At 49.1% G+C, this 11,463-nt stretch overlaps 3 protein-coding genes across 3 annotated transcripts; 1 reads left to right on the top strand and 2 right to left on the bottom strand.

The window, feature by feature from the left end:
* Window positions 1-5,340: 5,340 nt before the first annotated feature.
* Window positions 5,341-7,148, bottom strand: H3C15 (H3 clustered histone 15). Its single transcript, XM_027097588.1, has one exon. The coding sequence runs from the start codon at window positions 6,156-6,158 to the stop codon at window positions 5,748-5,750; it is 411 nt and encodes a 136-aa protein (XP_026953389.1). The 5' UTR covers window positions 6,159-7,148; the 3' UTR covers window positions 5,341-5,747.
* Window positions 7,149-7,249: 101 nt separating this feature from the next.
* Window positions 7,250-8,007, bottom strand: LOC113615338 (histone H2A type 2-A-like). Its single transcript, XM_027097590.1, has one exon. The coding sequence runs from the start codon at window positions 7,751-7,753 to the stop codon at window positions 7,361-7,363; it is 393 nt and encodes a 130-aa protein (XP_026953391.1). The 5' UTR covers window positions 7,754-8,007; the 3' UTR covers window positions 7,250-7,360.
* A 6-nt stretch (window positions 8,008-8,013) lies between these two features.
* On the top strand, window positions 8,014-10,091 carry LOC113615339 (histone H2B type 2-E-like). The gene has a single exon (XM_027097591.1). It carries the CDS (start codon window positions 8,104-8,106, stop codon window positions 8,482-8,484), a length of 381 nt encoding a protein of 126 aa, XP_026953392.1. The 5' UTR covers window positions 8,014-8,103; the 3' UTR covers window positions 8,485-10,091.
* Window positions 10,092-11,463: the final 1,372 nt, after the last annotated feature.

Genomic DNA, 11,463 nt, shown 5'->3' with positions numbered 1-11,463 from the left:
CCAGAAGCCAAGGAACGCCAGGAGACAGTGGAAGCTGAAAGAGGCAAGGAAGAATTCTCCCCTAGAAGCTCTGGAGAGAGCATGGCCCTGCTGATACTTTGATTTCAGACTACTGATCTCCAGAACTGTGAGAGAATAAATTTCTGTTGTTTTAAGCTAGCAAGTTTGTGGTAATTTGCTATAGCAGCCCTAAGGAAAAGAACACAGCATGCTTGCAGCAGTTTGGGTGTGAGATGTCCTGAAGAGTAAGAAGAGTTTGCCACTGCTGCAGACCACAACGGAGTCAATCTGGGATCTTCCTGCCCTGGTATGGCCTCAGGGAGCCCTACAGACGTCCATGGCTGGGAGAGGTCAACCAGTGTCTAGAGGCCCTCAGTGCCACTTGTGAAGATGGAGATGCCCTGAGGAACTCTGGGTTGAGCAGGTCAAGGGGCTCATGAAGGGGCCAGTCTGATAGCTGTGGAGTACCAAGTCTCCCATTCTTGAGGCCATTTCTTCTCCTCTGCCATCTCCCTTCCCTCCCTCCCACCTTTCCTCCAAGTACACTGTATACTCTGCTTCTAATCACACTCAAATCTCCCTTCCCACAAATAAAAAGAAACTAGTGTCTTTCATGAATACAGGATGGTGTATTAGTCTCCCATTCTGCGTTAACAAATTACCACAGATTTAGTGGCTTAAAACAACACAAATTTATTCTCTTGTAGTTCTGGAGGTCAGAAGCCAAAAATGACTCTTAAGGGGCTAAAATCAAGTGCCGGAAAGACTGATTCCTTCTGGAGGCTCTGTGGGGAGAATCCACTCGTCTCTTCTAGCTTCTAGAGGTTGCTGGCATTTCTTGGCTCCTGGCCTCATCACCCCATCCCTGCTTCTGTCATTACATCACCTTCTCCCCACTGAGCCTCGTGCCTCCCTCTAATAAGGTCTGTTTTGATTACATTTAGGGCCCACCCAGAGAATCCAGGATAATCTCCCTGCCTCAGGGTCCTTAATTTAATCACATTGGCAAAGTCCCTTTTGCCATATAAGGTAACACAGTCAGAGATTCCAGGGATTAGGATGCAAGCATGCTAATGGGGGGCTGTTATTCAGTCTACCACAAATATGAACCACTCCCTAAAGCACCCCGCTTCAAGCACTGATCCCATTAAGCAGGTCACTAGTGGTGAACTCTGCCCTCAGCAAAGGTCACCAGAAGCAGACTAATGGTTGGCTTTAGCCATCTGTGGGCAAGGGTTACAGCCCAGGGAAGCTACCTTCTGCCCTCTTCTGGAGCCAACCTGCAGGAAATTCCTTCCAGACCTGCTGTTGGCCTGCAAATTCCTGAGAGTTCCCTGAGAGCTGGGAGGGGCCTGGATACTGGGTCCTTTTGAGTGAGGATTCAGAAGCCAGGGTTTCTGGGTAAGCAGGAGGAAGAGAGTCCACTGAAGCAATGAGGCCCTCAACCCTGTGTTCAATCAGGCACCTCCTGTCATGTCCCTTCCCAGCTTCCAGTACGTGCCCTTTACTTGGTGTTTTCTGCTTAATATGAACTTTGGAGTCCCAGCCCTTTGGTCAGAATCCCTGGCCCTGGCACTCACTAGCTGTGAGAGCTTGGGCAAAATACTCAAAGCTTCCCAGTCTAAAATGAGGATGATAGAACATCTACTTGCCTTGCAGGGTTGTCATGGTGATTAAAAGAGATACAAAATATAAAGCATAGTCAGAAGTGACTGAGCTTAATGCATAAGTGGTTGTTATTTCTGAACTTCAGTGTACAATATGTCCCTATGATGACCACAGTTGCCCCTTGGGACACTTTCTCCTGGTGGCCCTCTTCTCTTTCCAGCTCTCCTTCTGCCTCTTGGTGTTCTCTTCATCTACCAGCCCCATCACTGGTCCTGCTTGCCCAGGATGCCTGCCTCAGTCCTCTTCTCTTCTCCTTGACCCCTGGGTAGATCTCATCTCATTCCTTGACTTCTGTTACCCTTATCTATCTGCTAAGGGCTTCCCCCAAAGTAGCTCCAGCTGAGCGCCTTTGCTGTTTAAATTAATATTCCTAACTCTTAGTGAATGTATCCTAGATGGATAACAGGAATCTCAACTTCAATGTTGGAAGGGACTTTATGCAGCTTCTTGGTTCCAAAAGCAATTTCTTCTCCCTAAATTCTCCACCTTAGTGAAAACTACCATTATTTCCTAGCTTCTCAAGCCAAGGAGAGATTCCTTCCTCTCTTGCATTCTCCAAATACCTAAATCGTATCAAATTTACTTTCTACAATTCCCTCAAGTCCATCACTGTATCTCTGTCCACTCCTAGCCACTGCCTTAACTGAGGCCACCAACAGCTCTGATTAAAGGACACAAAGTCCAATAAACAATCCAGTTCCATGACCAACTTTTTCTGGAAACAGGCTGGACATGATGAAACTTTTAAAAAGAACATGAATTTCTTTTTGCTTGATTTTGTTTTTTGTAATCTGAAAGAGGAAAATTACTTAAGTACCTAAAATAATTAAATTTTGATATTGACATTAAAAAAATTGGGTACTACTTCACCCTAGGTTTTCAAACCAATGAAGACATTCCAGAAGTTTCCTATTAGGCCTAGGAAATTTGACCTTCACAGAACAGTGGCAGGAATATCATCTTTGTCCTATTACCCAAAAGGTGTCAAAGCTAAAATGCCTGTGGCAGTTTGGGAAGCCCTGAAGGCACTGGAGAACTCTTCACACCTCCCAGAACAGGCTCACAGTGAGAACCAGATTCTGTTGTCTTGGCCTTGTGGGGCAAATTCCCCAAACAGCTGCTGATTGGTGAGGCAGCAGTGTTTTGCCAAGGCCTGACTCTCCACTGGGTGAAAGGGATTGGGTCAGACAGGCCCACTTCCTCAGAAAGTGAGTGTGTATACACCTGTTTCCACTGCTTGTTGTTTCTTGGCCCCATGTGAGGGCAGGGGGCTGTCAGCTGAGTAGAGAACACTTCCATGGTTGAGGCCCAGAGCCCGGCTGTGTAGCAGCCCTGGAAGAGGGATCAATGATGCAGACAAGGCCCTGCCCTTAAGGGGACAGGAAACCAGGAAAGACCAACCAAGGAGGGCCTCCCCTGTTCCACCAGCAAGAGACCAGTGCTCCTCCCTCTCTGCTTTCTTTCGTCATTATCCTTCCACACCCTGCAAGCGTTGAGTTTGGTGAGTGAGCAATCTACTGCTGTGGTAGGAGGACAGACGTGGGTAGAAAAATGAGGGGGTGAAGGCAGGATATAGACATTCCTGCTAAGCTAGGAACCCCTGACCTGCCTTAGCCATGACAGATGCCCAGGCTGACCCCAAATTTCAGAGCCACAGGGAGATCTTAGATATCTGCTTTTAAATCTGATGCAGTATCCCTTCAGGGAGTATGATCCTGGGGAGGAAGAGCCCTAACATGGAAATCTATGTGCTCAGGGGTCTGCTGAGCCACTAATGGCTCAGACATGCTGGAAAGTCAATCACCGTCTGAGAACTTCAGGCTGCCTCTTTGAAAACAAACTTCAGTGGATGAGATGCTGGGTGTAAATGTGCCATCCCTGCACAGCCCTGAGTCACTGCTGCTTCTGCTTATATCTCACAGAGTACAGATCCTGAGGATCCCATCTTGCAGTGTTGGTCTGAGCAGGGAATGAAACCCTGGGTCTGTATTAGTTTTCTAGGGCAGCCATAACAAAATACCACAGACTGGGAGGCTTAAACAACTAATTTTATTTTCTCACAGTTCAAGAGGTTAGAAGTCCAAGATCAAGATGTCGGCAGGTTGGATTTCTTCTGAGACCTGTCTCTTTGGCTTGCAGATGGCTGCCTTCTCATTGTGTCCTCACATGGATATCCTTCTGTGTTGTCTGTGTCCTGATTGCCTCTTCTTATAAGGACACGATTCATTTAGGGTCCATCTTAATGACCCCATTTTAAACTTAATTGCCTATTTAGAGGTCCTATGCCCAAATACAGTTACATTCTGAGGTACAAGGAATTAGGGCTTCAACATATGAATTGTTGGGGGGCACAATTCAGCCCATAACAGGGTCTATTCTGAAAATCTCTGTGAGCCTGGGGCTGCAAACTGGGGACCCACTGTCAGGAGAAGCTGCAGTCCACATCGCTCTTTTTTTCCCCACACTCCTTGCAAAGGGCAAAAAAGTTTACAAAAGTATGTCTACTTCAGTTTCTATTCCCCTCAGTGAATTCTCACCCATCTCTGGTAATGCTTTTATCTATCAACTGTGCTGAGAGAACAAAAACACAAACTCTGGCCTCTTCCAGATGCAAACAAGCGATGATCAAGGTTAAAAAGAGATATCATCTGAGACCCACATAAGTAGCTCCTATCTGAGTCTTGTGTAGTGTGGGCTCTACAAGATACTGTCCCACTCCCTCAGTTGAACAGGTTCATTCCTAAAAGACAGTAAGAGACCTTGGACTTCTGCTCTCATCTGGTGCAGGAATTGCCCCTCTGACACCACGTAAAATCTCTGCCCTTACAGATCCTGGGACCAGCAAATGGGTGCAAGGGAGAGGAGCAGGGTCTGTTCTGCCTTCTATTGGTTCACTGCCTCCCACAGCTTGAACTCTGAGCGCCTTGACCTGGATAACTTCTCATATAACTACACAGAGCTCACGCTTATGCCTCTCGGGATGTCTTCCAGGAAGAATCAGTCTCCTGCTGTGGAGCCGAGAACAATATCGACAAGACCGAGTCCCCGGTGAGTGGCCTAGGTTATGGCGGCCCTTGAGCTCCCGGCCGTCTGTCCCTTTCCCCACAGCTACTCCTTTGGGCTCAGGCCGGTCAAACCCACCCGACTGCCTGAACTGAATGCCAAGCCGCAGACACCAGATCCTATTTCGTCCTCTGGTCTATTCCTGCACACAGCTACCGGTACTTGTCTGAGTGGGGTTGGCATTTGAAAGAAAAGGAGCAAGGCTGAGGAAAGTGAGAATGTCAAGGGCTTAAAATAACAGGAGAAATCTTTGAGGCCCGCGCGGGAGTTCTGAGAGAAGGTGGAGTAAGGGGATGAATGGCCTCCACTAAATTCTTCGCTGAGGAGTGATGCCCGGGCATTACCGACAACCAACACACAGGCAGGTTGCAACAATCCCTCACTTTCCCCGGCAGAAACGGAGCGGGACCGACCGAGATGGCGATTTCCCGCCGGAGGCGGAGAGCCACGCGGGGCGGGGCCCTTTCCGGCGGGGGTGAGGAGGTCAGACCTGCGCGCGGCTCTCGGCTGCCTGAACGCCAGCAGCTCCAGCCCGCGAATCCTGAGCGTCCCCTAGTGACTCCGCCTGGCCTAACAGCCCGCACCCCGCACCCCCCACCCCCCCACTCGGGACAGATTACAGTTCTGGGCCAAGGTCGAGTACGAAGACGCCCTAGAAGAGCCCGACCCTACGGGAGGACCCGTGGCTGCCTCCAAGAAGCGAAACTGGGCGCCCTGGCCGCGCCCAAGAACGCAGCGGCAAGCTCGCCAGGCCAGAGAATCCGACTGACCAAACTCAAAGATCTTGACACCCCAGAAGGCGGCCAGCAAGCAGGGGACTAGGCCAGATACCTGGCCTTTCTTTAGCCTATCTGTTGGAGCCCAAGGCTCTGCCCGCTCTAACAGCCTCTCCTCCCGGGGTATGCGAGGGTCCGCCGGGAGAGCACGGCCAAGTGGCACAGCTTCTTCCAAGTGCAGTTGTGGGTGGCTCTGAAAAGAGCCTTTGGATATGATGGAACCTCGAGCCGAGCGCACACTTAAGCCCGCTCCCCGCGGATGCGGCGGGCCAGCTGGATGTCTTTGGGCATGATAGTCACGCGCTTGGCGTGGATAGCGCACAGGTTCGTGTCTTCAAACAGCCCCACCAGATAGGCCTCGCTCGCCTCCTGCAGCGCCATCACAGCCGAGCTCTGGAAGCGCAGATCAGTCTTGAAGTCCTGCGCGATCTCGCGCACAAGCCGCTGGAAAGGCAGCTTGCGGATCAGCAGCTCGGTCGACTTCTGGTAGCGCCGGATCTCCCGCAGGGCCACGGTGCCCGGCCGGTAGCGGTGCGGCTTCTTGACGCCGCCGGTGGCCGGCGCGCTCTTGCGGGCCGCCTTGGTGGCCAGCTGCTTCCGCGGGGCCTTGCCACCGGTCGACTTGCGGGCAGTCTGCTTTGTACGGGCCATAGCGAAGCGAGACACGAGCTCACCGGCGCAGCGACGCGCAAGGAGAGGAACCGGGATCCAGCCCGCCGCAGCGGTCTTTATAGGCACAGTCTTTTCCCGATTGGGCGGATCAATAATTGAAAGTCCCGCGCTGGCTGTCCATTGGCTGTGACGTCATCGGCCCTAGCGCCACTGATTGGCTTGGGCAGAATCCCCCCTACCCCCGCCCACCCGCCTCCCTTTCTACTTTCCAGTTTGCCAACAGTTTTCCCTGGCTTGTTTTTCCTTTCTTTCAGGGTGAGAGTTAGTTTTGAGCGCAACTGTGTCAGAATGTTCCTCCTCAGCCCTTCGCTCCCTTGGAACGCGCTACCCGCGAAACCCTCTTTCTACGCTTTCTAGCTCCCGAATTGAACCTCAACCTTCTGTTTGGCCCCGCCGCCCCGCCGCCCCCGGAACGCCTTGTTGCCTTCTCAGAGGCCCCTAGCTTAGTTGGCATGACGGATCGTTGGGGGGGGTTTTGTTTTGTTTTGTTTCCGCCTTTCGGTGCTTTTCGGTTCGGAAAGTTATGTGCGGCCCCCTCCGGGCGCAAGATTCCGCCTCCGAAACCCTAAGTAGGGACCTGTATCTCCGCCGCGAAGGCGCCTTTTTTTTCCCCCTTTGACACAGTCGACTCACTTAAGCCAAACCCCAGGTCCGCCACACTCCCGAAAACTGTCCGCTCCCCTAACCGACTGGGGTGAACGGGGCGTGTACGTGTGTGTGAGAGAGGTAACGTCCCCTTGGTACTAGACCTCAAGTGTTCAGCAGAGGCCTGGGGAACAACTATACTATAGAGTTGTTCACTAGGCATCCGACTCCGAGTTAAGGCACCGCGGGTCGCCTGACGGAGCACTTAGAACTGAGTCGACCCTGGCGCCCAAGAGGCTTGCTACCTTCACCCGAGTTAACTAACCTCCCGGATTTACAACCCGTCGCCACCCACCGACCCACCGACCGAAGCATAACACCGGTAGGGTACTCAAAGATTCCAGAGGATGGGCGAATGGCACTCCCTCCCCCTCTGTACCCCTGGGCCGCACGTCTACTACTGAGAAAGCTGAAATTGAGCAAACTAGGTGTTGGAACAACTCTTATTTGAAAACGTGGGTGGCTCTGAAAAGAGCCTTTGATTTCACAGGTGCCCCTTCAGGTAAGGGGCTTGGGAGGGCTTCCGGAGACCGGCCTCACTTGCCCTTCGCCTTGTGGTGGCTCTCCGTCTTCTTGGGGAGCAACACGGCCTGAATGTTGGGCAAAGTCACCATCGCCCAGGGCGGCGTTTTGCCGAACAGCTTGTTCAGCTCCTCGTCATTACGAATGGCCAACTGCAGGTGACGAGGAATGATGCGCGTCTTCTTGTTGTCTCGGGCCGCGTTGCCCGCCAGCTCCAGGATTTCCGCGGTCAGGTACTCGAGGACTGCCGCCATGTACACCGGCGCGCCGGCTCCCACCCGCTCGGCGTAGTTGCCTTTGCGCAGCAGGCGGTGCACTCGCCCCACCGGGAACTGCAGACCTGCGCGGGACGACCGCGACTTGGCCTTGGCGCGAGTCTTGCCTCCTTGTTTGCCACGACCAGACATGACAGCCACTGGCACTGCAAAATACCCCTGCTTGACGGCTAACAAATTCACTCTCAACAGCGCCGCTTCACCCTTTTATAGGCAGAACGGCGCTTGTCTACGGAACAATTTGATTGGCTAAAACACATCTTTGTCCTGCTGACCAATAGGATAGCTCAACCAGAATCCGCTCATTTACATAACCTCGTCCCCCTCGCAAGAGAGCCGCTGAAAACTCGCGAATCGCAACGCGGCGTAATCCGAACCTTAATTTGCGTACAGCCTCTATAAGTACCGAGTCGCTTGCGGTAACCGCGGTGCCGCTGCTGTGTTTGCGTTCGTGGTGGTGTCTGCAGCTCGTGCTTGCCGTTATGCCTGAGCCGGCAAAATCCGCCCCGGCGTCCAAGAAGGGCTCGAAGAAAGCTGTCACCAAAGCCCAGAAGAAGGACGGCAGGAAGCGCAAGCGCAGCCGCAAGGAGAGCTATTCCATCTATGTGTACAAGGTACTGAAGCAAGTGCACCCGGACACCGGCATCTCGTCCAAGGCCATGGGCATCATGAACTCGTTCGTCAACGACATCTTCGAGCGCATCGCGGGCGAAGCGTCGCGCCTGGCGCATTACAACAAGCGCTCGACCATCACCTCCCGGGAGATCCAGACGGCCGTGCGCCTGCTGCTGCCCGGCGAGCTGGCCAAGCACGCCGTGTCCGAGGGCACCAAGGCGGTCACCAAGTACACCAGCTCCAAGTGAGTTCCTGCCGGGATGCGGCACGCGCACGAGTTGCCGGGCCGCTTGACTTTACAAAGGCTCTTTTCAGAGCCACCCACCTTCTCAGTGGAAGAAGCTGTTATCCAATTTATTTTCATTTTCTGTTATGGTTCTTTTCTGTGCCACTTACTCCTTTCGTAGTGTAAATTTGCCATTTTCCTTAGGATGAAGGGAAAAACCCAAGATAGGACCAGATTTTGTCTATCGATCAAGAACTAGCTAGAGTAATTGTTCATTCTCATGCAAATAACTTGCCTTTTCCAGTAAAACGGTTAGCGATGGGTGATGATCAGTGTAAATCTACTCAGGAGGATGGAGTAAAAAGTTAAACAGTGGTTGCTCTGCAGCAATTAGATTGTAAATTCATTTTTCTTGAGCTCTGAAAACCAAATGTAACACCGTTTAAAAAAAAAACCGCAATACTTTGAGACCACGCCCCAGCACGTATAGAAAATCTATACGTCGACTAAAAAAAATCTGCGTTAAGAATCAAATTTTATTCGGTGACTTGCTGAGGACTAAGCCCGAGACAGCCTTTCAGATAGCTCTGAGGGACTATTCCAAGGCGGTATGGGAGGAACCAGAATATATACCAGTTTTGCAAAAACAAACCAGGTAGTTGAACGTCAAAAGAATTCTAATTAATGAAAATTTAAAAAAACGATCTCAAGTTAATGAATTTAGCACTTCTCTATGGGAAGGTGAAAGAGTGGGCTGATTGAAATCATTCATTCGATATGCACCTTAACTGTCTAGGTCCAGTATCCTGTTTTTCTCCATCCCGAATCCCCTCAGGGTGCACAGTTGGGGTAGCTGCAGCGGCTGATGGCTTGATGGCCACAACATCCTTTGATTACTGATATGGCAGGTGACATTTTTCATCCACATTTCATCTAGACAATTTTTAGTCTAGACACACGTCGTGTCTCACTTTGCTATTCCTTTCGGTTAATATTTGAACAGAGGCCTGAATGAAGAAAGTGAGCCATAGGATATCTTGGAGAAGAGTATTCTAAGAACAAAAACAGCAAGTGCAAAGGCCCTGAGGCAGGCACAAGTTTGAGGAGTTCAAGGAATAAGCAAGACCACTGTGGTTAAAGCACAGTGAGCAAAGGAAAGATCTGCAGGGAGATGTGATCAGAAAGGTAGTTGAGAGTCATTATGTATGCCATTGAAGGGCCTCTAGGCCATTGCAAAGATTTTGTCTTTAATTCTAAGTAGGTTAGAGTGCCTTTGGAGAGTTTGATAAGAGTACTGACATTATTCGACTTACGCTAAAGCTCACCCAGGATGCTATGTTGAAAAATAGACTATAGATGAGCAAGAGTAGAGGCAGGGAGAATATCAAAAGGGCTACAGTAATAGATCAGGAGAGAGATGGGTGGTAGCCGTGGAGATGATGAAAAGTAGTCAAGATATATTTTAAATGAAACTGATGAATTGTAAATAGGTTATGACAGAAAGAGAGGAATCAAGGATTAACTGCAGGTTCTTGGACTGAGCACTTGGAAAGAGCTGCAATTTACTGATACGAGAGGCAAGTAGGTTTGGAGGAGGAAAGCCTAGAGTAATGTCTTGGACAAAATTTTGAGACTACTGGTAGCTATCCAGGTGGAAATATCAAATAGGAAATACCAAATTCCCAAGTTGGGAATATGAAATATGAGAACTGGAGTTCAAGGAAGAGAAAGGACAAAGGGGTAGATTCTAAAACCCTGATTCTTGCTCGTTTATAGGTGATCTATCGTTTTTTCTCTGGACGCTTTTAGAATCGCTATAACATGTCTAGATATGGTTTTTTCCATATCTAGCTTTGGTCTCAGTGTTTCACTAAAATCCCCTATCCAACTTCAGTTTCAACCTCCAACCTTAGAAGGCAGAATAATGAAATGTCTAAATCAATGTTAATTGGGCATCCCTTGGCTATTGCAACCACATAAATCACTGTTACCTCTAATAAGTGTAGCAAAATATGAACAAAGGATATCATTAAGAGTTCTAGTTAATATATAGATGATCACTCTCAAACATACATAAGACTTTTAAATATAATGTAGTAAAAAAATCTTATATGTTCATATGTTGAAATTCTATCAGTTAACATTATACTGTAAAAATAAAATGGAATAATTAACGTCTATGAAAGTTTTCTGTACTAGTTTTTTAAATCTGATTACAAGTTTTTAAAATTTTCTCAATTTTTTGTTTTGTAAAATTTAAACCTTTAGAAAAGTTGAAAGAAACTGCAATGACCAGCATTATCTTCATCTAGTTTTACCAATTGTTACTATTTGCTGCATTTGCATTTTCTGAACCATTTGAAAATCAGTTGTAAACATAGTGACATTTTTCCTTACTTAACATTTTTTTAAATTTTTATATAATTTTTTTTTTTTTTTTCGGTACGCGGGCCTCTCCCTGTTGTGGCCTCTCCCGTTGCAGAGCACAGGCTCCGGCCGCGCAGGCTCAGCGGCCATGGCTCACGGGCCTAGCCGCTCCGCGGCATGTGGGATCTTCCCGGACCGGGGCACGAACCCGTGTCCCCTGCATCGGCAGGCGGACTCTCAACCACTACGCCACCAGGGAAGCCCTATATAATTTTTGAAGGTTACTTTCCATTTACAGTTATTACAAAATGTTGGCTATATTCGCCGTGTTGTACAATACATCCTTGAGCCTATCTTACACCCAGTAGTTTGTACTTCCCACTCCCCCACCCCTAAATTGCTCCTCTCCACTGGTAACCACTAGTTTGTTCTCTGTATCTGTGAGTCTGCTTCTTTTATGTTATATCTACTAGTTTGTTGTAATTTTTAGATTCCACATATAAATATTATACAGTATCTTTCTCTGATCTATTTCACTTAGCATAATGCCCTCCAAGTCCATCCATGTTCCTGCAAATGGCAAAATTTCATTCTTTTCCCTAAATACTTTATTTACATGTCTCTCTTAAAAATA

The sequence above is a fragment of the Aethalodelphis obliquidens genome, unplaced genomic scaffold (assembly GCF_003676395.1).
Source record: "Aethalodelphis obliquidens isolate GAN/ISIS:26980383/991018 unplaced genomic scaffold, ASM367639v1 scaffold116, whole genome shotgun sequence".
Lineage (NCBI taxonomy): Eukaryota > Metazoa > Chordata > Mammalia > Artiodactyla > Delphinidae > Aethalodelphis > Aethalodelphis obliquidens.
Note: the sequence above shows the minus strand (reverse complement) of the source record. Positions and strands in the feature narration are given on the sequence as shown.